This window comes from Erpetoichthys calabaricus, chromosome 15, assembly GCF_900747795.2.
Source record: "Erpetoichthys calabaricus chromosome 15, fErpCal1.3, whole genome shotgun sequence".
Classification (NCBI taxonomy): Eukaryota; Metazoa; Chordata; class Cladistia; order Polypteriformes; family Polypteridae; genus Erpetoichthys; species Erpetoichthys calabaricus.
Genome location: NC_041408.2, coordinates 82,415,944 through 82,438,901, shown reverse-complemented (window position 1 = coordinate 82,438,901; position 22,958 = coordinate 82,415,944). Strand labels below are relative to the sequence as shown.

The 22,958-nt window shown below is 38.9% G+C and overlaps 1 protein-coding gene across 1 annotated transcript; it reads left to right on the top strand.

The window, feature by feature from the left end:
- The first annotated feature begins 85 nt into the window (after positions 1-85).
- On the top strand, positions 86-21,035 carry yipf4 (Yip1 domain family, member 4). Its single transcript, XM_028820209.2, has 6 exons — positions 86-416; positions 13,112-13,265; positions 16,434-16,605; positions 18,234-18,311; positions 19,760-19,873; positions 20,154-21,035. The coding sequence occupies exons 1-6, from the start codon at positions 344-346 to the stop codon at positions 20,289-20,291; spliced, it is 729 nt and encodes a 242-aa protein (XP_028676042.1). The 5' UTR covers positions 86-343; the 3' UTR covers positions 20,292-21,035.
- The last annotated feature ends 1,923 nt before the right edge of the window (positions 21,036-22,958 follow it).

Sequence of the window (22,958 nt, the reverse complement as noted above, 5' to 3'; positions counted from 1 at the left end):
GGCACTACATGCGCATCCCGGGCGCGCGCCCGTTACGTTCCATTGCCGGAAGTGTTCTGGCGCGCACCTGCCCAGTGAGACGTCGCCGCTCTCGACGTGTCGTCTTTCCCGACATGCCCAGCACTTCCTGTTCTGTTTGCTTCTGTTTACGGCGTCGATTTCTCGTTGCTTTCTCAACATGGAGTAGGAACGTAGTGCTCGGCACTAATACACGAAAAGGTATAGGAAGCAGCCAGAAAGGAGACTGTCCTAGCAACGGAGTCGATGTCAGCCGCCTTCCTTCAACGGTGAACGCCAAAGGCCGGAGATAAACAAAGCAGCCTCGCCCGCCCCTTTGGTGACAATGCATCAACAGGCGCAGCATTTCTCACCGTCAAACGGGGACTTCACGTTCGTCTCGTCTAACGAGGCAGAAGGTACAGTAGCCGGGCTTTGTCTGGGCTGCCGTCGGAGGCGAATTTAGTGTTTTTTTATACCAAAATCCGGGCAGGAGTGTCTGTCCGTGAGGTGGAGTAAGGTGACATGCAGAATTTAAAAAATAAAAAAAAGACCGTTACAGAGTCAGACACTCAATGTAAGCCCATAGATAAAATGTTAAAATACACCTTGCGTTTACTTCCTGGATACAAAAGACTAAACTCTTCAGATCTTTTATTCCAGGCCTGAAAGCATTTTGAGATTTGTTAACGCATTTCTGTCACCGTTTGTAGAAATTCTAGACAGCGTGGCGTAGTAGTTAAGGCTTTGGACTTAAAACCCGAAGTCGTGGTTTTCAAATCCCGTTACTGACATAGTGTGACCCCGAGCAAGTCACTTCACCTGCCCGTCTCCACTTGGAAACACAAAAAGAATGGAACCGGTTATGTGTCAAGTGTTGTGGGGCGCCTTCAGTAAACGTGTCAGCCTAATAACAGTCTCTTTAACCTGGTTTAGTTGTGTTTAGTTATTGTTTATCCAGGTATTTGTTTTCCTCCAGCATTCCGTAGGTTAAATCTGCGCAGTGTGTGTGTGTTGAGCAGCGGGTAGGTGCGCCGACCAAGGATGGTGCCTGCGATTCCAACACACTGCCGCCCTGATTTGGATCACGTGGGGTCACCAAAAAAAAAGCATGGGTGACCGTTTTGTTTTATGATTATTAATTTTCAATGCCCACTTAATCCTGAGCAGGGTCGCTTGGGCCTGGTGCCCATCCCATAGGGCACAGGGCAGTATTTTAATCTACTTGCAAACTCCTGTTCTTAAGTTAAGACTATAAGTGTATACTGTAGTGCAAGTCAGAAGTTTTGTTTCTTTTTAGTCATTCTGTTGTGTATTTGAGAGGGGTTTATATGTTTGTCATAATAGAATAATTATTTATTGAGCCACAGTCAAAAGATAAATTGCACGGTTGGGACTAAAAGTGCTGTCTAAGTATCTACACTATGGGTTTAATATTTTAGAACACCTCAGTTTTTCCAGATTTTCTTCAAATGTAATCAGTTGAAATGCAATGAATGAGCTAAAATGGTGTAAAGGCCTCACAGCACAACAGTTTCCAGCACAGCTTAACAGTGCAGGTCGTACTGTGAAGGGGAGACTTTGTGCTGCTGGTGTAACAGTGGTGGTGAGTGGCAGGAAGAGAGCCGCTCCTTAAATGGAAAATCCTTTGTTAAATGGTGCGACTCAAACCACCTACACCTGAACACCAGCAAAACCAAGGAGCTGGTGGTGGATTTTAGGAGTCCCAGACCCCTCATGGACCCCGTGATCATCAGAGGTGACTGTGTGCAGATGGTGCAGACCTATAAATACCTGGGAGTGCAGCTGGATGATAAATTAGACTGGACTGCCAATACTGATGCGCTGTGCAAGAAAGGACAAAGCCGGTTATACTTCCTTAGAAGGCTGGCGTCCTTCAACATCTGCAATAAGATGCTGCAGATGTTCTATCAGACGGTTGTGGCGAGCGCCCTCTTCTACGCAGTGGTGTGCTGGGGAGGCAGCATTAAGAGGAAAGACGCCTCACGCCTGGACAAACTGGTGAGGAAGGCAAGCTCTATTGTTGGCATGGAACTGGACAGTTTGACATCTGTGGCAGAGCGAAGGGCGCTCAGCAGGCTCCTATCAATTATGGAGAATCCACTGCATCCACTTAATAGTATCATCTCCAGACAGAAGAGCAGCTTCAGCGACAGACTGCTGTCACTGTCCTGCTCCATTGACAGATTGAGGAGATCGTTCGTCCCCCAAACTATGCGACTCTTTAATTCCACCAGGGGGGGTAAACGTTAATATTTAACATTATACATAGTTATTGTCTGTTTTTCACCTGCATTATTATCATTCTTTAATTTAATATTATTTATTGTATCAGTATGCTGCTGCTGAAGAATGTGAATTTATCATTGGGATTACTAAAGTATCTATCTATCTATCTATCTATCTATCTATCTATCTATCTATCTATCGATCGGACAAAACAGGGCCTTGAAATACCGGCTGGGGACTACTGCAGACTGTGCTCTGTTCCAGGTCTGCTTTAGATAGATGGATACTTCATTAATCCCAAGGGGACTTTAAGACAGACTGAGGGTTTTTAAGGAATCCACAGAAGTCAGGACACCTGTGCAAAGTATTTGCTTCAACTTGCAAGGCTTCTTTTACTTTAATTGCTGCAGTGTATTTGTTGTTCCCTGAAGAAGGCCCATTTGTAATATTCTGAAATTTCCTTTTTTTTTTGTTGTTTTTTTTAGTGTTTGCTAACCTAAACTTTGAATTTAAATCTCTTAACAGTTTGCTGCTTACCTTTTCATCATTTAAGGTCATTCATTGAATTTCAGCTGAGTACATTTGAAGAATAACTGAGGTGCTGTAAAACATTTGACCGGTCGAAGAACATGCAGTGTCAGATTGAAACATTTTTGCAATGACGGTGGCCCTAACTCTTGGATTCACAAATTACCTTTCAAGGGATATTTTGGATTTAACTTCATATTAACATGGGTTTTTAAAGCTCATAGTCTTTTATTTCCAAAAACTGCAAGCAACCTTCAATGTCTGAAAAGCTGGTATTAAGCACAATTTCTCAGCACTCTTATTACCAATTTTACTAAGCAATCCATCTATTCAAGAGCAGTTGGATATGTTGTGTCAGGGTTGTTAATTAAGAGTAAATGAGTTTTTGTAAATTGTATTAGACTAGCATAGCAAAACGGACATTTATTAAAACTGGTACATGGTAAGTCCATCTGTTTCAATCACATCATGCATTTAGGAATTTCTGTTCCCTGGATATGATAGCCCAATACGTACCTCTTTCTTTGTGCTTCTTGTTGCCTTTGTTTATCGGCCATTGCAGCCCTCTTGTGCACGCTGGATGACATTTTGCCTGAGCATTGATACCAAACGTGTTATTTTTTTTTTTTTAACAGAGATTATAATGACATTTTAGTTAAGTGTTATTTAAGCTGCCCAGATAGGCTGATTGGCGTTTCCAGATTGGCCCCAGTGTGTGTATGAGAGGGAATGAGAGAAAGCGAGAATGGGCCCAGTGATGGGCTGTCACCCTGTCCAGGGCAATCACCTTCCTTGTGCTCAGTGCTGATGGGATAGGCTCCAGCCCCTTGCCGTACCTTGCATTAGGTGGTTTTGAGCATGGCATGACATTTAGGATACCCCTCATGTGGCACTCTTGAGTTATAAGTGGGAGATGCCAGATTAAAACTATATTTCCAACCTTGTAATGAACAAAGCCGGACTCCAGACTGGATGATTATCTCCCCATAAGTGCTCCGCTGTATGCCATTTTACATGTAGAAGAGAGGGAGAGAGAGCACGGTATTGATGTCCAGGGCTGTGGAGTCGGTACACAGAACCTCACACTGCAACTCTGACTCCTCAATTTCTGGTACCTCTGACTTCTTTATTTGTAATTAGACTCGTATATTTACTGTGTTGATTAAATGCACACAACATACAAGGCACTTCATCACTGTCAGCGTGAATCATCTGGCTGTTAGCACTCTAACCTGATAAAGTTTGGGGTTCAAGGCTGTAGCAATGTTGTTTTGTCTTACAAGCACTGATTAGTGTTAAACATTAGACAAAATTAAAAAAGAAGTAGAATTTTTATCAAGCGTCTAGAACATTGGTGAGCAATGTCGGTCCTGGAGAGCCGCAGTGGCTTCAGGTTTTCATTCCAATCCAATTGCTTAATTATAAACCAATCATTTCCAATCTCAGACCATTATTTAATTTTATGGCTTGGTAGTCTGCAATCCATCCATCCATCCATCCATTATCCAACCCGCTATATCCTAACTACAGGGTCACAGGAGGTCTGCTGGAGCCAATCCCAGCCAATACAGGGCGCAAGGCAGGAGACAAACCCCGGGCAGGGCGCCAGCCCACCGCAGGGTGTGCACACACACCCACACACCAAGCACACACTAGGGACAATTTTGAATCGCCAATGTAAGGTTCTTATATTGTAGATTTTTTTCCTTTCCAATCATCAAAATGATTTGAAGTCTGTCACATTTTCTATTAAGTGTTTTAATAAATCAAACCGTGCATGACGAACACACAGAGATGTAAATCACAACCAGCAAGATGGTGAACTGTTAACTGCTTTGTCATTTATATCTTATTGTTAATAAGACGCCATTAAAACAGTGAATGCAGCAGTTTAAGATTGAAATAAGCAATTAAGGGTGGAGAACCTGAACAAACGAGACCACTAAAATGAAAAATCAAAATGTCACTTGATTAGTATGTGCTTCATCAGCAATAATGGACTTCTCATTAAGAAACTGGGTTGGAATAAAATCCTGCAGCCACCGTGGCTCTCCAGGACCGACATTGCCCACCCTGGTCTAGAAGAAAAAACACTTTGATTGATTCAGTACGTGTGAAATTGGAAATTTTAACACATATTACAATTTACCAAGTTCGACTCTACAGCCTTGGTTATGTCCACCAGTTGTAATCTCCGGACAGAGGGATATGATCCACTTGACTGTTTATTGGGATGTCTGTGGTTAAGCCTCACTACCTTTATTGGCTCGGTTATTTTAAGAAGTGATCATCTGTTTTGTGCCAACAGCAAATTACATAAAAGGAAAGTTTTTTAAAAAAAATGCTTACTTTTTAGCATTTGTAAAAACACAAAGCAGTACGTCTCACAGAATACTGCAGTAGGTCTTCTTATTGAGTTAACCAATGAGGTTACACTTTTGTGCGTAATTTGTGCTGCTTATATTTATGTATATATAAAGGAATTAAAGTATTTCTTACCGCTGAAGCCAAGACAGATCTGTGTTAACATTTTGTTAGTATCCATACCCTTGGATGACTGTTACCTGTGTAGCTTTTATGACCACATTTTTTTAAATCATTGGGCGCTCAAAAATATCAATAACTTGCCTGATTTAGAGCAAAGAGGGGCACACTGTGTAAATGTTCAGTCCACAGAGGAAGAACAACCTTTAATAGTTGGTATAAAAACATGTAAGCAACATTTCAGAGCTACCAGTGCTGCCCAATGTGAGTTTGGTTCAGGGCTGAAGACTGGCCATATGTGTGTGTCTGTGGTGGTGTGAGTGTTGTTTGTATAATTTACTACTTTTTTTATATTAAATTAGAGCAGTGCTTCCCAAACTCGGTCCGGGGGACCCCCTGTGACTGCAGGTTTTTGTTCCAACCAGATTCCTAATCGGTGACAACACCTGATAGCACTGATGTAATTTTATTAGCTGGCATTTTTTTCTCTTATTCTACATTCAGAAAAGCGCCACAGCGTGACTTTTACATTTATAAGACATTTAGAAATATTTCTGTTTTTGCTAAATGCTTAACTGTCTTTTGTTGATTTCATTTTATTTTGCCCTTTCTCTGTGCAGTTTTCCCCCTTCATTGTATCTTATTAATGACAATTAAAAACAAGGAGAGCAGACACCCAGGCAAACAACACGGAATAATCAAACTACTTTAGCGTCAGACCCACTAATTAGTAAAGAATGGATTAATTAAAAAATTAGAACACATGGGAAAGTAGAATGAAAATCAAGATGAAAATATTGTTAAAAAGAAAAAAAAAATACATTATTCCCATATAACTGCTTGGTACATTTTCATTTTTTTTTTTCACCAAACTTAGTTTTCTAATTTCTATATTGTTCCCAAAGCACAGATCTTGGGAAATAACACATCACTTAATTAACCCAGGAGTCCAATTAAAAACAGAAGCTGGTTGGAACAAAAACCTGCAGCCACCGGGGGTCCCCAGGACCGACATTGAGAACCTCTGAATTGTAACACTACCATTTTTGTCCAGACTAAATGCATTTCCCTTATTTATTTGTTAGGTTTACGCTCCATGCATACAGCGTTCAGAGTTGGTGAAATGAATGTGAAAAAATATAAAAATCAAGATGCCCTGCAGTGGACTTCCTGAAAGTTGTTTATTTCAGTCCGCGAGAAGCCAGTTAGATGACTCAGGTCTGCTGGATGAAACCTGTTAGCAGCTTGTTCTTTTCATCTCGCTAGTCCTAGTCATGTTCTCAGTATTGTGCTGTGTTCATTAAACTGAAGTTACTGAATGTATAAATCAGAAGAAATTGTTTTTAACATAGGTACAGTTCATACAGGTGACTAGAATAGAAATGTAAATGCAAAAAATATAAACTGTGTGAAGTTTAATATTATGTTTTTCTGGAGAATCTACAAACATGACAAATAAACTTGTAGTTTTCATGATTTATTAAAGTTTGACCTTGGATTGTGCAGAATGTTGACAGCAGCTGACTTCAGAAATTGTTATGATTCAGTTACTCTGGCATTGCGCTTCATTATTAAAATAATTAGATTGTGTTATTGTCTTTTGAATATTATTTTACATAATGTAATGGAGTTTGACTGTATTGACTTAGAAATGTTAAGACGAAGGGCCTGTTAAAGCCCATTGCGGCACTTCTTGTGTGATTTTGGGCTATACAAAAATAAAGTGTTATTGTATTGTAAATGAATTTGCTCCCTTTCAATAATCTCATATGAACTTTATATGAAAATCAATCAGGTAAATACTGTGTCTGTGACCATCTGTTGCAACCCAGAATGCTCAAAAATAATATTTATAATGTTTAAGATAGGGCGGCACGGTGGCGCAGTGGTATCGCTGCTGCCTCACAGTAAGGAGACCTGGGTTCGTTTCCCGGGTCCTCCCTGCATGGAGTTTGCATGTTCTCCCCGTGTCTGTGTGGGTTTCCTCTGGGTGCTCTGGTTTCCTCCCACAGTACAAAGACATGCAGGTTAGGTTGACTGGCGATCCTGAATTGTCCCTAGTGTGTGCTTGGTGTGTGTGTGTGCATGCGTGCGCGCCCTGCGGTGGGCTGGCGTCCTGCCCGGTGTTTGTTTCCTGCCTTGCGCCCTGTGTTGGCAGGGATTGGCTCCAGCAGACCCCCATGACCCTGTAGTTAGGATATAGTGGGTTGGATAATGGATGGATGGGTGGATGTTTAAGATAATGTTAAATAAAAACAGGAAGGATACTCTAAAAATAAACTATGATTTTAGCATTTTAACTGAAGGTCTTAGAAGCATGTTAAATCAGCAATTCTATGAGTGAATCTCGTTCATTAATTCTTTTGTACGATCTTCACATCTGGATATTATAATTTTGCATCCATTGTTCTTTTCAAGAAAGCACAACCCAGGCAAATGACCAATATGATTAATGATGGCAGGCACTGCTCCGTATGCTTTTACTGTAGCAAGTTAGGATGTTTGGGCCCCATAGCAAGACGTATGTTTTTTTAAAGCCTAATAGTGATTCGGAAGTGGAAGTTATTGCCGGACTGATTTCTCAGGCCTAAGTGCCACTGCCCATCCTGATATTCAGTTCATTTCAGTTTGTTTCTGTATAGTGCTCTTCACTGAGTGCAGATACAGACTGCCATGATAAGGTCTTGGGTAAAATAAATGTATAAATTTTACAATTTACTAAATTCAGAATTAGTACACATAAAGAAACAGATTTGCTTAAAACACTCAGGAAAACACAGTAGTTTGAAACTGATTAAAATAAATGGAAACCTACAACATCTGTCTATTAAATAGTAGTTGAAGTATGGCCAGTTGACAATGGAGGAGAGGAAAATAAAACTCCAATCAGCAGCATCCCTGGTCCCACAGTCAACTGAAAGAGAGAAAGTCAAAAACGAAATTTCAGTCCTAGACACCTCAGCTAAGTAGCCACCCACCTCCTCCTGGGCTTTCTGTAGTGGAGTCCATGCTGGGCCATCTAATTTGATGACAGAGTCTTGTAGAGAAAAGCCAAGCAAAATGACACCTTTTATTGGCTAACTAAAAAGATTACAATATGAAAGCTTTCGAGGCAACTCAGGCCCCTTCTTCAGGCAAAATGTAATCATGACAGAGTCTTCTCATTCTTTTGATTCCAGTGTTCCCAGTGTCTCGGGTGTCTTTTCCATGGGCAAGAAACATCTTAGCTATAGAGCAGAGGCACCAAGTGCCACAAAAAGACACCCGGATGAGAAACACAATAGAAGAGAGTTATTAACCATTTATAATTACGGTAATGCATATATTTTTGTACGGATAACGAACAAACACTGTATATCACCACCTTATTGTCCCACACTGTTCTTTAAGTAAATTAAATAATTACAACCCATGAAGCACACTTGACATCCATCATCTTTTGAAACTGTAGAGGCGCCCAGGTTGAAAATGTCAGTGGGAGTGCTTCCTCCATTTAATCTGGTAGTGAAGAGTGTAAAGCTCTCTTTTATGTTCGCTCAAAGACTAACACCTTTTATTTATGAAATCTGTGGACTGCACACACTCTTAACAGCCACACAGTGACCCTTTGTATTTGAAACCAGATTCAAGCGTTCAGTTCCATTTATTCCTAAAGATACAGCTTTCACTTTCAAGACCAGTTCTGGATACACCCATTAAAACATTGTCACAATAAAACTCAAATTACAAAATCACCATGGTGGAAAATAAATACAAGTTTGGGCACCCCTGAATTACACATTAATACAACTTCAAAAGCAAACAAAGTAAAACAGTGTCAGTTTTATGAAGATGTTAACAGTTACAATTTATTTAATGAAAAAGTGGGGGGGGGAGTAAATGAGGCAACGTTCAGGCACACACTTAGTGACACCCTGTTTGGCAAAATACATAAATAAATAAACACCGCTAGCTATAAGCCTTTGAGTTCTTGCTTTGGACATTTGTCCCCATCCTTCCCGCTTCTTGAGCTGTCATGTGCACAGCACATTTAAGATCTGCCCACAGATTGTCAATGCTGTTCAATTCTGTTGAATATATGGGCCATTCCAAAACCTCCCGGCTGTGTTTCTTGAGGTACTTCATAGTAGATTTTGAAGTGTGTTTTGAATCATTATCTCTTTGTAAAATCCGTACCTTTTTCAACTTCAATTTTCCGGACTGACTGCCTGATATTCTCCTTGAGCATTTGTGGGTATTTATTGAAATCCATTTTTCCTTGTACTCATGGAATGTTTTCTGTGTCAGTAGCTGCCACACATCTGCAAAGCATTTTTCTTGACTGTTGTTTGCATGTAACTGCATGCAGCCAAATTTTGTACAGAACATGTCATTTATTTTTACCACTAATGCAAAAAGCCCATCAGCTTTCTATTCCGTTTATTTTGCATTGTGCTCTTCACAGAATGGTTGCTGTTTACTTGGCCTACTTAAAATGGAAACAAAACTGACAGTTTTCACTTAAGGCATAGAATTGGCCCCCAAGCAGTCGCCCCTACAAGTACAGCCCTGAATTTTTTTTTGCAATATCTCACGACATGCACTTTCATCTGAAATATTTCCAGCTTCATCACCTGTCCCAAACTGTAAGCAAGTATGTTGTACAAAAGAGTGCACACTAAATACTCCTATCGCTTTGTGAAAATTTTTGTCATGTAGAGGAATGGTGCAAATAAGCCATGCAGAATATAATCTGTAAGATAAACAAGAAACTTAAAATACACTTGCACTTTTTTCTCTTAATTAAACTTGCCATCTTCTTCTTCTTCTTCTTTCGGCTGCTCCTGTTAGGGGTCGCCACAGCAGATCATCTTCTTCCATATCTTCCTGTCCTCTTCATCTGGCTCTGTCACACCCATCACCTGCATGTCCCCTCTCTCCACATCCATAAACCTTCTCTTAGGCCTTCCTCTTTTCCTCTTCCCTGGCAGCTCTATCCTTAGTATCCTTCTCCCAATATACCCAGCATCTCTCCTCTGCACATGTCCAAACCAACGCAATCTCGCCTCTCTGACTTTGTCTTCCAACCGTCCAACTTGAGTGGACCCTCTAATGACCTCATTTCTAATCCTGTCCATCCTCGTCACACCTAATGCAAATCTTAGCATCTCCAGTTCTGTCTCTGCTGTACATTTTTCTGGGTTCAATGGAAACGGCATAGAATGCAATGTGCAGTCACCACAGGGGACATCAGAGAGGCATTACAGGATAACCTGGGTATTTTTCAAGTTGAGGTTTCTTCACAATCATGGTGTGTGTATATATATATATATATATATATATATATATATATATATATATATATATATATACACATATATATATATATACATATACAGTGGGGCAAAAAAGTATTTAGTCAACCACCAATTGTGCAAGTTCTCCCACTTAAAAAGATGAGAGAGGCCTGTAATTTTCATCACAGGTATACCTCAACTATGAGAGACAAAATGGGGGAAAAAAAATCCAGAAAATCACATTGTCTGATTTTTAAAAGAATTTATTTGCAAATTAAGGTGGAAAATAAGTATTTGGTCAATAACAAAAGTTCATCTCAATACTTTGTTATATACCCTTGGTTGGCAATGACAGAGGTCAAATGTTTTCTGTAAGTGTTCACAAGGTTTTCACACACTGTTGCTGGTATTTTGGCCCATTCCTCCATACAGATCTCCTCTAGAGCAGTGATGTTTTGGGGCTCTCGCTGGGCAACACGGACTTTCAACTCCCTCTAAAGATTTTCTATGGGCTTGAGATCTGGAGACTGGCTAGGCCACTCTAGGACCTTGAAATGCTTCTTACGAAGCCACTCCTTCGTTACCCGGGCGGTGTGTTTGGGATCATTGTCATGCTGAAAGACCCAGCCACGTTTCATCTTCAATGCCCTTGCTGATGGAAGGAGGTTTTCACTCAAAATCTGACGATACATGGCCACATTCATTCTATCCTTTACATGGATCAGTTGTCCTGGTCCCTTTGCAGAAAAACAGCCCCAAAGCATGATGTTTCCACCCCCATGCTTTACAGTAGGTATGGTGTTCTTTGGATGCAACTCAGCATTCTTTCTCCTCCAAACACGACGAGTAGAGTTTTTACCAAAAAGTTCTATCTGGTTTCATTCCTCTTCTGGATCATCCAAATGCTCTCTAGCAAACTTCAGACGGGCCTGCACATGTACTGGCTTAAGCAGGGGGACACGTCTGGCACTGCAGGATTTGAGTCCCTGTCGGCGTAGTGTGTTACTGATGGTAGCCTTTGTTACTTTGGTCCCAGCTCTCTGCAGGTCATTCACTAGGTCCCCCCGTGTGGTTCTGGGATTTTTGCTCACCGTTCTTGTGATCATTTTGACCCCACGGGGTGAGATCTTGCGTGGAGCCCCAGATCGAGGGAGATTATCAGTGGTCTTGTATGTCTTCCATTTTCTAATAATTGCACCCACAGTTGATTTCTTCACACCAAGCTGCTTACCTATTGCAGATTCAGTCTTCCCAGCCTGGTGCAGGTCTACAATTTTGTTTCTGGTGTCCTTAGACAGCTCTTTGGTCTTGGCCATAGTGGAGTTTGGAGTGTGACTGTTTGAGGTTGTGGACAGGTGTCTTATATTTTGATAACGAGTTCAAACAGGTGCCATTAATACAGGTAATGAGTGGAGGACAGAGGAGCCTCTTACAGAAGAAGTTACAGGTCTGTGAGAGCCAGAAATCTTGCTTGTTTGTTGGTGACCAAATACTTATTTTCCACCATAATTTGCAAATAAATTCTTTAAAAATCAGACAATGTGATTTTCTGGATTTTTTTTTCTCATTTTGTCTCTCATAGTTGAGGTATACCTGTGATGAAAATTACAGGCCTCTCTCATCTTTTTAAGTGGGAGAACTTGCACAATTGGTGGCTGACTAAATACTTTTTTGCCCAACTGTATAGGTTTTCCACTTGAAATTGCTCTCTACGAGAAGCATTTTTTTTTATACATTGTGGCAGATGACCAGGGACCTTGCCCCACCGGGATGCCTGGAGAAGGGAAGGACCAGGAGAGGGGCTATATCTACCCTGAGGTGCAAGAGGGCTGCACCCCTGGATAGCATTAGGGCCACTGATTAGGAGCTGGGAAGCTCAACCTTGTAGCGGTCCGTGGCCACCTCCAGGGGGTGCCTGGACAGCTCCAGAGCCTTGGCATACAGCACTTCCGCCACACCTGGGGGCCACCTCACTCCACTCGGGGAGCTGGAGTCGGGTGGCAGTAGACAGAGCTGGCAAGAGAGGAGTGGAGGCGGCAGAAGGAAGAAAGGACAGAGTGGTATTGTAGTGATGTGTGTGTGTTGTGTCGAGAAAAATAAACAGTGCGTGTTTTGGTCATTTGGACTCTGTGTCTGTGTCGAGGCTGGTCTTTCATAACATTTTTAAAAATAAATAGCCTGCTCCTGCATTTAATAATGGCGCTAATGGGTACCATTGTAAGACAAACTATTTTGTCTTAAAAAATAGTGTTTTGAATAAAAAATAATTTTAAAATGTAATGTTAATTGATCTACCATCTTGGTTTCTGTTAATGGAATTCTCTTACAGTTGTGTGTAAACAAAAAGCTATTCATAGTTCCAATAAGAATACACATTCATTACAGTGGTTACTTTATAATTCTGTCAGCCATGCCAACTGAAAATACCAAGAGGATGGCAAAGTCCATAGAACATTCAAAACAAAATGGTGTTTGCATGGTAAAAATCTGCCAAACCAAGTTAGCAAATGTAGGAGCAAGACAAGTGCCATTGGTATATCATTAAGTCTCTCTTTTTTTTATCTTTAATCTTCCAGATCTTAGTGGCTCAATTGACTCCCCAGACGTTAAAGTGCATATCAGCGGTGACTCCTCCAAAGACACAACTGCAACAACATTCCTGCGGCAGAGAGGTTATGGCTGGTTGTTAGAGGTTGAAGAAGAGGACCCAGAAGACAATAAACCTCTTCTGTGTGTATACTCTCTGGAAAATGTTATACAATGGAAACCAATGCTAAATAATGTCATTTGATTTTGTTCAGTAAAACTACCAATATTTTGGTTTTTAAAGCAGAAGATAATTCAGCACTGCCATGTTTTATTACACCCAGTCACTAGTGTTCAGGAAAACTTACAAAGGGCAGGCCAGCATTAGTGCAAAACATTTCTTTCATATTGGTATGTTTGTTAAAATATTTTAGGAAAAATCATTGTGATATCCAGCTATTTTGCCGGTGTCTTTTTGAATAAACTGTTTTATCATTTTATTTTGATTTTTTAATTGTCGTTTCTAATTTTTGCATCCTTAGCTTACACTGTGTAACCTATTACATTAGCTTCCACTGTTATGCTGATCACACCCAGCTCTATCTCACTAGCAAGCCTACTGCTTCCTTTCCACCCTCCTCGCTTATTGACTGCATAGCAGAACTCAAATCCTGGTTTTCTTCAAATTTTCTTAAATTAAATACAGTAGTGACAAAACTGAGGTTCTCCTCATTGGTACAAAATCAACATTATCCAAAACTGATCATTTTTCCTTTGTTATTGATAATTGGTAGTGACCGAAAGAACGAGATCGCGAATACAAGCGGCTGAAATGAGTTTCCTCCGCAGGGTGTCTGGGCTTTCCCTTAAAGATAGGGTGAAAAGCTCAGTCATCCGGGAGGGGCTCAGAGTAGAGCCGCTGCTCCTCCGCATCGAGAGGAGTCAGATGAGGTGGCTCGGGCATCTGATCAGGATGCCTCCTGGACGCCTCCCTGGTGAGGTGTTCCGGGCACGTCTAACCGGGATGAGGCCCCGGGGAAGACCCAGGACACGCTGGAGGGACTATGTCTCTCGACTGGCCTGGGAACGCCTTGGGATTCTCCCGGAAGAGCTAGAAGAAGTGGCCGGGGAGAGGGAAGTCTGGGCATCTCTGCTCAAGCTGCTGCCCCCGCGACCCAACCTCGGATAAGCGGGAGACAATGGATGGATGGATGGATATTGATAATTCCTCTGTCTCCCCTTCCCCACAGGTTAAGAGTCTGGGTGTCATTCTTGACAGTACTTTATCTTTTCAGTCCCACATCAATAACATCTCCCTGTCTGCATATTTCCACTTGCATAACATTAATGATATTCACCCCTCACTCACTCTGCACACCACTGCTATCCTCGTTCATAGCCTTGTCGCTTCTCGTCTGGATTATTGCAATTCCCTTGTCTTTGGTCTTTCTCGCAAATCTCTTTATAAGCTTCAACTGGTCCAGAATTCAGCTGCCCGCATCATTACTAGAACCCCCTGTATTCACCATATCACTCCCATCTTGCAGCAGCTTCACAGGCTTCCAGTTAAGTTCCACATTCAATTCAAAATTCTTCTGTTAACTTTTAAGGCTCTCCACAACCTCGCCCCTCCATATCTGCCTGACCTCCTCCATGTTGCCATTCCCTCCTGTACCCTTAGATCCTCTTCCACCATCCACTTGACTGTCCCCTTCGTCCGTCTTACCACCATGCTCTGCTCCCCAGCTCTGGAACTCACTACCATCTGAACTTATAAATATTGAATCATTCTCACTTTTCAAATCTAAACTTAAAACTCATCTGTTTAAGACTGCTTTTTCTCTTTGATTACAATTGCTCTGTCTGATTTTAATTTTTGTATTTTAGTTTTGTTTATAATGTGTGTTTTATCTATTGTTTGGTGTCCTTGAGTGTTTAGAAAGGCGCCTACAAATAAATAAAATGTATTATTATTATTATTAATTATTATTATTAGAAGAAAAACTTTCTTGCAAACTGCAGTAAATTGACGAAACAAAGCTGATAAACATTGAGGTTATCGAACATTCAGACAAGTGTTGACATTAAAATGCAAGAATGTTAATATCTTTAGGAGTATGTTGCCACGTCTTCAAAAATTTAAGTCTGATTTATGAGAAGGATGCTCCTCTGGTGAAGCGGCAAAGTAATAGATGGTTTGGTTAGACACATTTTGACTTATGATACAGTTAATGCGGTCATACATATCCATGTTAAGATAAATCTGTTTTGATGTTTAAATTGAATTGAATTGAATCTAAACCTGTATTGTGCTGAAATATTCAATCAAATTAAAAACATTATTTTTAATTTGATAGATATGCCTAACAAGTAATCATCTTCAGATTTGTTAGAAGATAATTTCATTGTCCCAGTTGAAGAGATAAAAGATTAATAATATTTCAAAATCTACAATTTTTTCCTGAAATCAAAATATGCATTATTTCTTGAAACTTTTTCTTGTTATACTCCTTCCATAATGAAATAAACATTTCCTTTTGGAGATGTTTGAGACATATCACATGGAGTTATTCTATCATAAAATATGTTTTTGTACACACTCTTATATTAAAGTACAATTTAAGCTATAGTTTATTAATTTGGGGGGGGGGGTGCATAAATGTCAATAGGAGTTCATGAATTCAGAGCTGTTTCTTAATGCAGTTCATTAGTTATTTTAATTAAAATCTGCTTAAACATGTTACTTTCATAAATCCTGCCTTATGCCATTGACAGTTTTCCATGTTGCGTGATGTCAGTGAAGGCTATTGATCTTCATCAGAGTTTTGACTTAATTCAGTCATCCCGTTTGCTTTAGTCCAGTGCAGGCAGACGGTTGTCTTCCATAAACTCTCACCTGAACACCGACTGACGAGGTGTGAATATCTCTGTGCAGACTCCTTATCTGCACACTTCATGTTTTTACACATTACTTCATTGGTTGATTCCAGTGTAGCAGTAAATGCTTCTGTATTAGTATTTTTATGAATTATAATTTTGTATTTCCACATCCTTTTATAGAATAAATACATGTTTAAAATGGTGCCATTCAATGAGTAAATAGTGAAGAAGGTGCTTTACAAAATACTTAAAAATACAATTAAAAATAACAAGGTACAATGCAATATTATTCAAATGCATGCTAAACCATTTGGAAATGACGATGGATGATTCTGCAGAATTAAAAAAAATGAAATGGATTTGACAGTTTAGGAAATGAAATTAGGAAATGTTGAACCTAATATGCAAGGGTAAATGATTGTATGATAATGTGCTTTCCACATTTTTTTCTTTGTCTAATTATGTCTTTGTCTAAATATGTTTTTAACACAGGGAAGAACTTGATATTGATCTCAAAGACATATATTACAAAATCCGCTGTGTGCTGATGCCGATGCCTTCCTTGGGGTTTAACCGACAGGTGGTGAGAGACAACCCAGATTTTTGGGGGCCTCTGGCTGTGGTCCTTTTCTTCTCAATGATCTCACTATATGGCCAATTCAGAGTAAGTAGGTGCCAAGGCTCTGAAGCAGATGATAATTTATCATTCACCATAATAATTCTTGACTTAATTACTGTTTTACAGTGGTTAGACTTAGAATTCTAAATAATTATGTTTGTTAGTTGTATTTTGAGAGTGATCTGCAGAAGAGTTAGTCTTTTGAAGAGGCTACAACAGCTTTTGCAAAGTTACAATAAACATGTACAACTTGCGTAATTTAGGTATTTGTAATTTGTGTTGTACATGTATTAGGAGGCAAATCATTACTGAAGAGTTATAGTGCTTACAGTAGGAAAGTGTGCTTTATACCCATAAAGAAAGACATGACAACATTATATAAGGTGTATGGCTTAGGAGTATTAGGGACATTTCTAATACAGGCATACATAAAACCAACTACAGTGGAACCTCGAGATACGAGCACCTCTGTATATGAGAAATTCAAAATACGAGGAAAGTATGAGCGAAAAATTCAGCTCTAAATACGAGCATTGGTTCGCGTAACGAGCCACGAGCCAGGCTGTGGGTATAGCTCGCGGCTTAGCAAGGGGGCGTGGTAGCAGTTGCGAGCCGCGATCTGTGGTGTCTGCGTTTCTCACTTAAGTGCACAGGTGGGAAACTGCCCACATCCATGATTGTTCCTGTGGCTGATGGGCTGCAGCTGCCATGTCCTCCCCGCATATATAGAGAAGCGCGAGCAGGTTAAGGGGGAGAAAAAGTAAAAGAGAGAGAGAGAGAGCAGGCAGGCTCGCGCAGGCTCGCGTGTAGCTGAACAGGCGAGCCAAACAGCTGAAGCAGGACGGTGTAGAGAAGGTCAGCTGCATTAAGAGTGTCTCGCCTGTTTTAGAGCCCGCATGGGAGAAATAGGTGAGACGCTAACAGAGAAGAAGCACCGGGGATTGTCATCTGTTTTTAAAGACTGCTTCTTGTTGACGTTTTAACCTCGTGTTAAAGGATTGTTATTCTTGTGTATTTTAAACCTCCACTTCACAACTGTTTTAAGGATTATTTATTTAAAGATTTATTGAATGCTCTACTGCACTTTGGACACCTGTTTTGATTCTTTTAATAATCAGTTATATTATTTACCAGTGTTATTTATTAAAGGTAGACTACAGTATATATAATTTATCAGTGTTATTTATTAGGAAAATTGATTTTTATGTTAATATATTTGGGGTGCAGAACGGATTAACTGGATTTCCATTATTTTCAATGGGGAAGTTTGTTCTAGATACGAGAAATTCGCTATACAAGCTCAGTTCTGGAACGAATTAAACTCGTATCTAGAGGTTCCACTGTATAAACTGAATGGAACTGAAAGCATAAATATGCATTTCAAGGATATCTGAAACTAAGATGTGTAGAAATTCTCAGCCTTATAGCAATAAAGAGTACTGTACCGCCATTAGTTGTGAAAGAATTGAGTGTCGAAGATGAAAGAAACAATAACCCACCCTATTAATAAAGTAAGAGTTTGATGCCTACTACAGCTAAATGACAATCAAAAATAAAAGAAAAAATAGCTTTTACTTTTTGGAAATGTGTTATTTTAACTTTTACATAGAAAGAAATCATTGTAAATTAAAAACCATAATATAATTAACTAGTTGCTCTACTTTATACTTTAGGTTGTGTCCTGGATCATAACAATCTGGATATTTGGATCATTGACAATCTTTCTGCTAGCCAGAGTTCTAGGTGGTGAAGTAAGTATATAAAGTGTGAAGTTAAAATAAGTCTGTTTGTTGTCATCACATGAGACTTAAAACAGACTATAAAGCAAATTAAGTTGAAAGCATAAATGTGCATTCCAGAGATACCTAGCGCTGAACTGTGCAGAAATCCTCAACCATATCAGATACACCTGCGTACGTGATGGGCATATCTAAGTGTAGCCTCGAGCACCATAAGTCAGTAATGCTGCATCTCTAATACCTTACTTCTATATGTTGTTTTTGTTAATGGGTAAGCAGTCAGGGCCAGTAAAGTCATGAGTTTTATCTTTAGCAATTGATATTTACCGTTGTGAGTTGACAATATTTCTCTCTTCTACTGGGGCAATCTTACTTTCTACTCCATTCTTGTGTAGAAGAAGAAAAATAGAGTATTCTTGTACAACTGGACAGCATAAGTAGAAACCAAGAAAGAGATTTATGTGGACAAATCAAAAGGAATGCAAAAAGTAAAATTTTTTTTTATTTTTTAAAGCAGAACATTACAACGATAAACTACTCAATCAAATCAAATAATAACAGCATAGCAGATACTACAGTTTACTTTAAAACAAAAGAAAAACAGAAATGCAAGGGAGCAAAACAAAATTAAGATTGAAACAACACCCTGCTATACCCCTGCCTCCCCACCAGAAAGGAAACTCAAGCAGAAAAACCCCTTCTAATTGTTTAAATATAATTGAACAATTAGTAGAATAAGTCACCAGCCCGGCATGCTTATTTTGAAATTGTACTAATGAATTCTTGCTGTGTTTTAAAGAAGTTTTGGACATTTGTCTTTTTTTGAGCCTTAACAGAGAAAACAGCGAATAATAGACGAGCAGTATTCATTGACGAATGGCATTTGACTAATTTGTATGTTTCATGTATCTGTACATTGTAGTTTACATTGCCTAATAGCGTTGGCAAAGAACTTCCTAACTCATATTGTAGTCTGCAGTTTATAATATTAAGCATTTCCATGGTTCAGTGCAATTTTTGGGTAATGCTTTGTGTTTGAGTCCCTTTACAGCGCAAGCCAACCATTTGCTTAAATAATATTTGTCTAATTTTTATTTTATATGTTAAGTGTCTAGGTTTTTCAAAAAATTGAGTTTATTTTGTATGGAGTGTTTTCTCCTTTGGGTTCTTCTATTCATGGTCAGGACCTGTTGATTGTTAATTGAAAGTTAATTGATTTTAACTATGTGTTTTTATTAATGTCTTGTGCATCGTATTTTGTTCTACAGCACATCTTGGATGTTCTGCTGAATGACAAACAAAATTGAATTGATTGATTGATTGAATTGATTGGCATCTGATTTAAGAATATTTTGAAGATAAATGCAGTAAACCACACAGATAAAAATTCCAAGTTGGTTAATATCAACATTTTTAAAATACTCCTTAATAACATTGTTTTCATGTTGTCCATTTGCTAGGTTTCTTATGGACAGGTTCTTGGGGTTATTGGCTATTCCTTGCTTCCACTAATAGTAATATCACCTTTACTCTTGATAGTTGGAGGATTTGATGTGCTATCAACAGTGGTAAAGGTATGCTATGAGCTTTTTATTAAATTTTGATTGTGTTATAAACATGCAGAAGAAATTATTATATTACTAAACTCTAGATTGTATGCACTTGAATTATTTAGTTCTCAGTACTTTCAATATCAAAAGTAAGTTGTATCTTTTTGATTTTTTTAGGAAAGCATAACTTATTCAAAAAAATATCTTTCATAAAAAACAGACTCTTTCAGCAATATATGAAAGTGGCAGTGTTGTTGTTGGTTTTTGTTTATTTTTTTTTTAACATTTGCTTTTTTTGTTTCAGCTCTTTGGAGTGTTTTGGGCTGCTTATAGTGCCGCTTCCCTGCTTGTTGGTGATGAGTTCAAGACCAAGAAACCACTTCTGATATACCCCATTTTTCTCTTGTACATTTACTTTCTTTCTCTGTACACTGGGGTTTGAACTTTGATATATGGTTTGGAATTGTGCTTTGAACAACGATCATCTTGTGAAGTAGCATCCTCAAGGACCGTATGCTATAAATGTAGCGTGACAGCCTGGATGAATTATCCACTTTTTCTATTTGGAATGGTGTTGGTCCAAAACAAGGTCGTAAAACAAATTTGTACAGTTTATTTAATTACAAAATGTAGCCATGACTTGTACTTAAATGAAAGTTCTAGGATTTGTTTAAAAACTCTTTACAACAACTCTGATGGACATTTTTGGATTTTGGACTAAAAGTGTCTTTGCACAATGCATTGTACACTGCCATGCACTACCAGACGTGTGAGTTTCTCATCCTCAGAACTAGTGAGTAATCCCTTTTTTAAATGAATGGGTTTGTTCTATGAAATGCCTGTGCCAAAAGCAAAGGCGTATGGTCCTCCATGTCTTAAAAAGAATTATAGCAATTAATGAGCTCGGGTTCTCATTTTTTAAGGAGACAGTTCTGTCACTGATTAACAATTTGCATTTGGTCATCTTAATCATAAATGTATACTTAATAAAATTCATTTAAGCTAATTTATATTATGTAGGGCTTCAATATAACTGTAAACTTTGATAAGGAGAAAAAAGAATACTCATAAAATTGGGTGCCTTTTGTTTTCTGTCATGGCTTGTTATATGAAGAAAATATTTTCAGGGTGTAAATTTGTAAAAGGTAAGAAAATAAATTAAAAAGACACTATATTCACTTCTAAATATATGGACATTTATGAGCATTTTAGTGTATCACTAATCATTTACATAGAATTCTGTCAAGAGGAGGTACATTTCCATTTACTAAGATTTCCAAGAAAATTTTCTAAAAATGATTCCCCACTGCTGATCAAAGATTAAGATTAGTGCATTAGGACAAATGCATTATTAGTCCAAATAATAAAACTCGTAGCCTACATTAGACCTAAGACTTTATACTTCGTAGGACAATGGAAATTATTTATTAATGGTCCTGATGTTGCAAAAATGTTAAACATTAAGTGACAATACACCACGTGACAAAGCAAAGAGGACACAGATCTCTAAGCCAAGCACTGACACTAAGCATGTGTGTGTGTGAGAGCTGACAACCCATAAGAGTCCACCATTAGTACGATGCATATAATGCAGCAACAAGGAAGAAGCAATGCTGGTGTTTTGGACATGTCAAAGAGACGTTAGACTTGTCTGTCTGACTTTGCAAATTTTACTTATAGTAAAGTGACAGAACGGGTGGGGGGAAAGTAAGGGTCACTTTTGTGCCTGAACTTGCCATACCTGAAAAGCCTTTGCACGGGCAACAGCTCTGTCAAGCATTGCGTTATTGGCTGTCGGAAAAATGGAAAGCTTGTGATACTCTGGAAATGTGAAACTGTGCTGGCAAGTCGGCACAGCATTGTGTAATTTGGCATTCCTTGTGATTTTAAACTGTGTAATCTGATATACTCTGGTGATGAGATCGGCAATGGCAGTCGTAAAGTCTGACATCCCCCCTCCCGGCTGAAGTCGTTTAATGTAATATTGGCTTTAGAGGATAATAATGCTGAAAATGAAAATTTAAGACGCAAAGTCTCATCCAGTGTTTCAGCAGTAGAAAACTGTCAAATAAGTTAAAATGTATTCAGGCCTGCAATGTGAGAATGTACAGAAAAGAAACGAGTAATTCAGATTTCTGATGCCTTCACCTTTGAAGCAGTTGTGATATAGGAAATACTGTACTAGTGAAATGATGAATAACAGCTTTGAAGGGAGTTAGTGAGAATGTACACAAGCATTTTTTGGAACTCGCTGCATAATGGGGAAAATTGTAAAAACTACAAAATATTGAAGGTATGTTAAAAAACATATGACGAGCTCAATTGTAGTCACTATAATTAATGTGTATGCACAGAAAAATGGTCAAGACAATTGTTAAAGGCAAGATGGAAGCTTAGTCCACACTAACCATGGATAAGATTGAAAACGTTTTTATTTCAAACATTTTTTCTCACTAACATTTTCAGATTGTCACTGAAACTCCAAAAACTTGTACGTCTTCCCTATTGGACCCAAATAGTTTGTCAGTCAAGAATGATTTTTCACGTAGCAAACACAGAATACACCGAAAAGTCAAAAGCACAAGGGAATCAGAGAAAATGATAAACCGGAATCCTTTCTCTGGACAGAGGATGTGCAACTGCTTTTAAATGTTAAAAATGAGGAGAAGCCAGCCAAAGCTGTGGACAGTGGAAACTGGGAGTACTGCCAAAATAAATATGGCAAAATATTCAAGTGTTTAAATTTGCATTATAGCTCTGGCAATGTCTACAAAAAGGTGAGATCACTTGAGGGCATTTCAGAACAAAGCTGAAGTCTGTGTCTGATCACATTACAATCACCCATACTGCTATGCGAGAGCCTGCACTTTTATGTTGAAACATTTTGGGGAGCTTTTTGAAAAAGGTGTTTAGTTTTTTTGGTTTTTTTTTGTGGTCAGAATGCTATTTCGGCATGGAGGAAGGCCAAAACAAATTAAAAAATATATATAGGTACTGTATGTGCTGTTTAACGGCTACGATATGTTATATGAAATAGGCTTTTATGCGATTTGGACATTTTGCCGACACCATATAATTATATACAGTTCATAGCAAAGCTATATGGGAT

Bases quoted from the DNA above. Each gene is read 5' to 3' on its own strand.
- yipf4 (XM_028820209.2), top strand. From the start codon at position 344: ATGCATCAACAGGCGCAGCATTTCTCACCGTCAAACGGGGACTTCACG. The intron at 16,606-18,233 runs GTAAGTAGGTGC...TTTATACTTTAG, and splicing joins CACTATATGGCCAATTCAGA to GTTGTGTCCTGGATCATAAC. The intron at 19,874-20,153 runs GTATGCTATGAG...TTTTTGTTTCAG, and splicing joins TGCTATCAACAGTGGTAAAG to CTCTTTGGAGTGTTTTGGGC.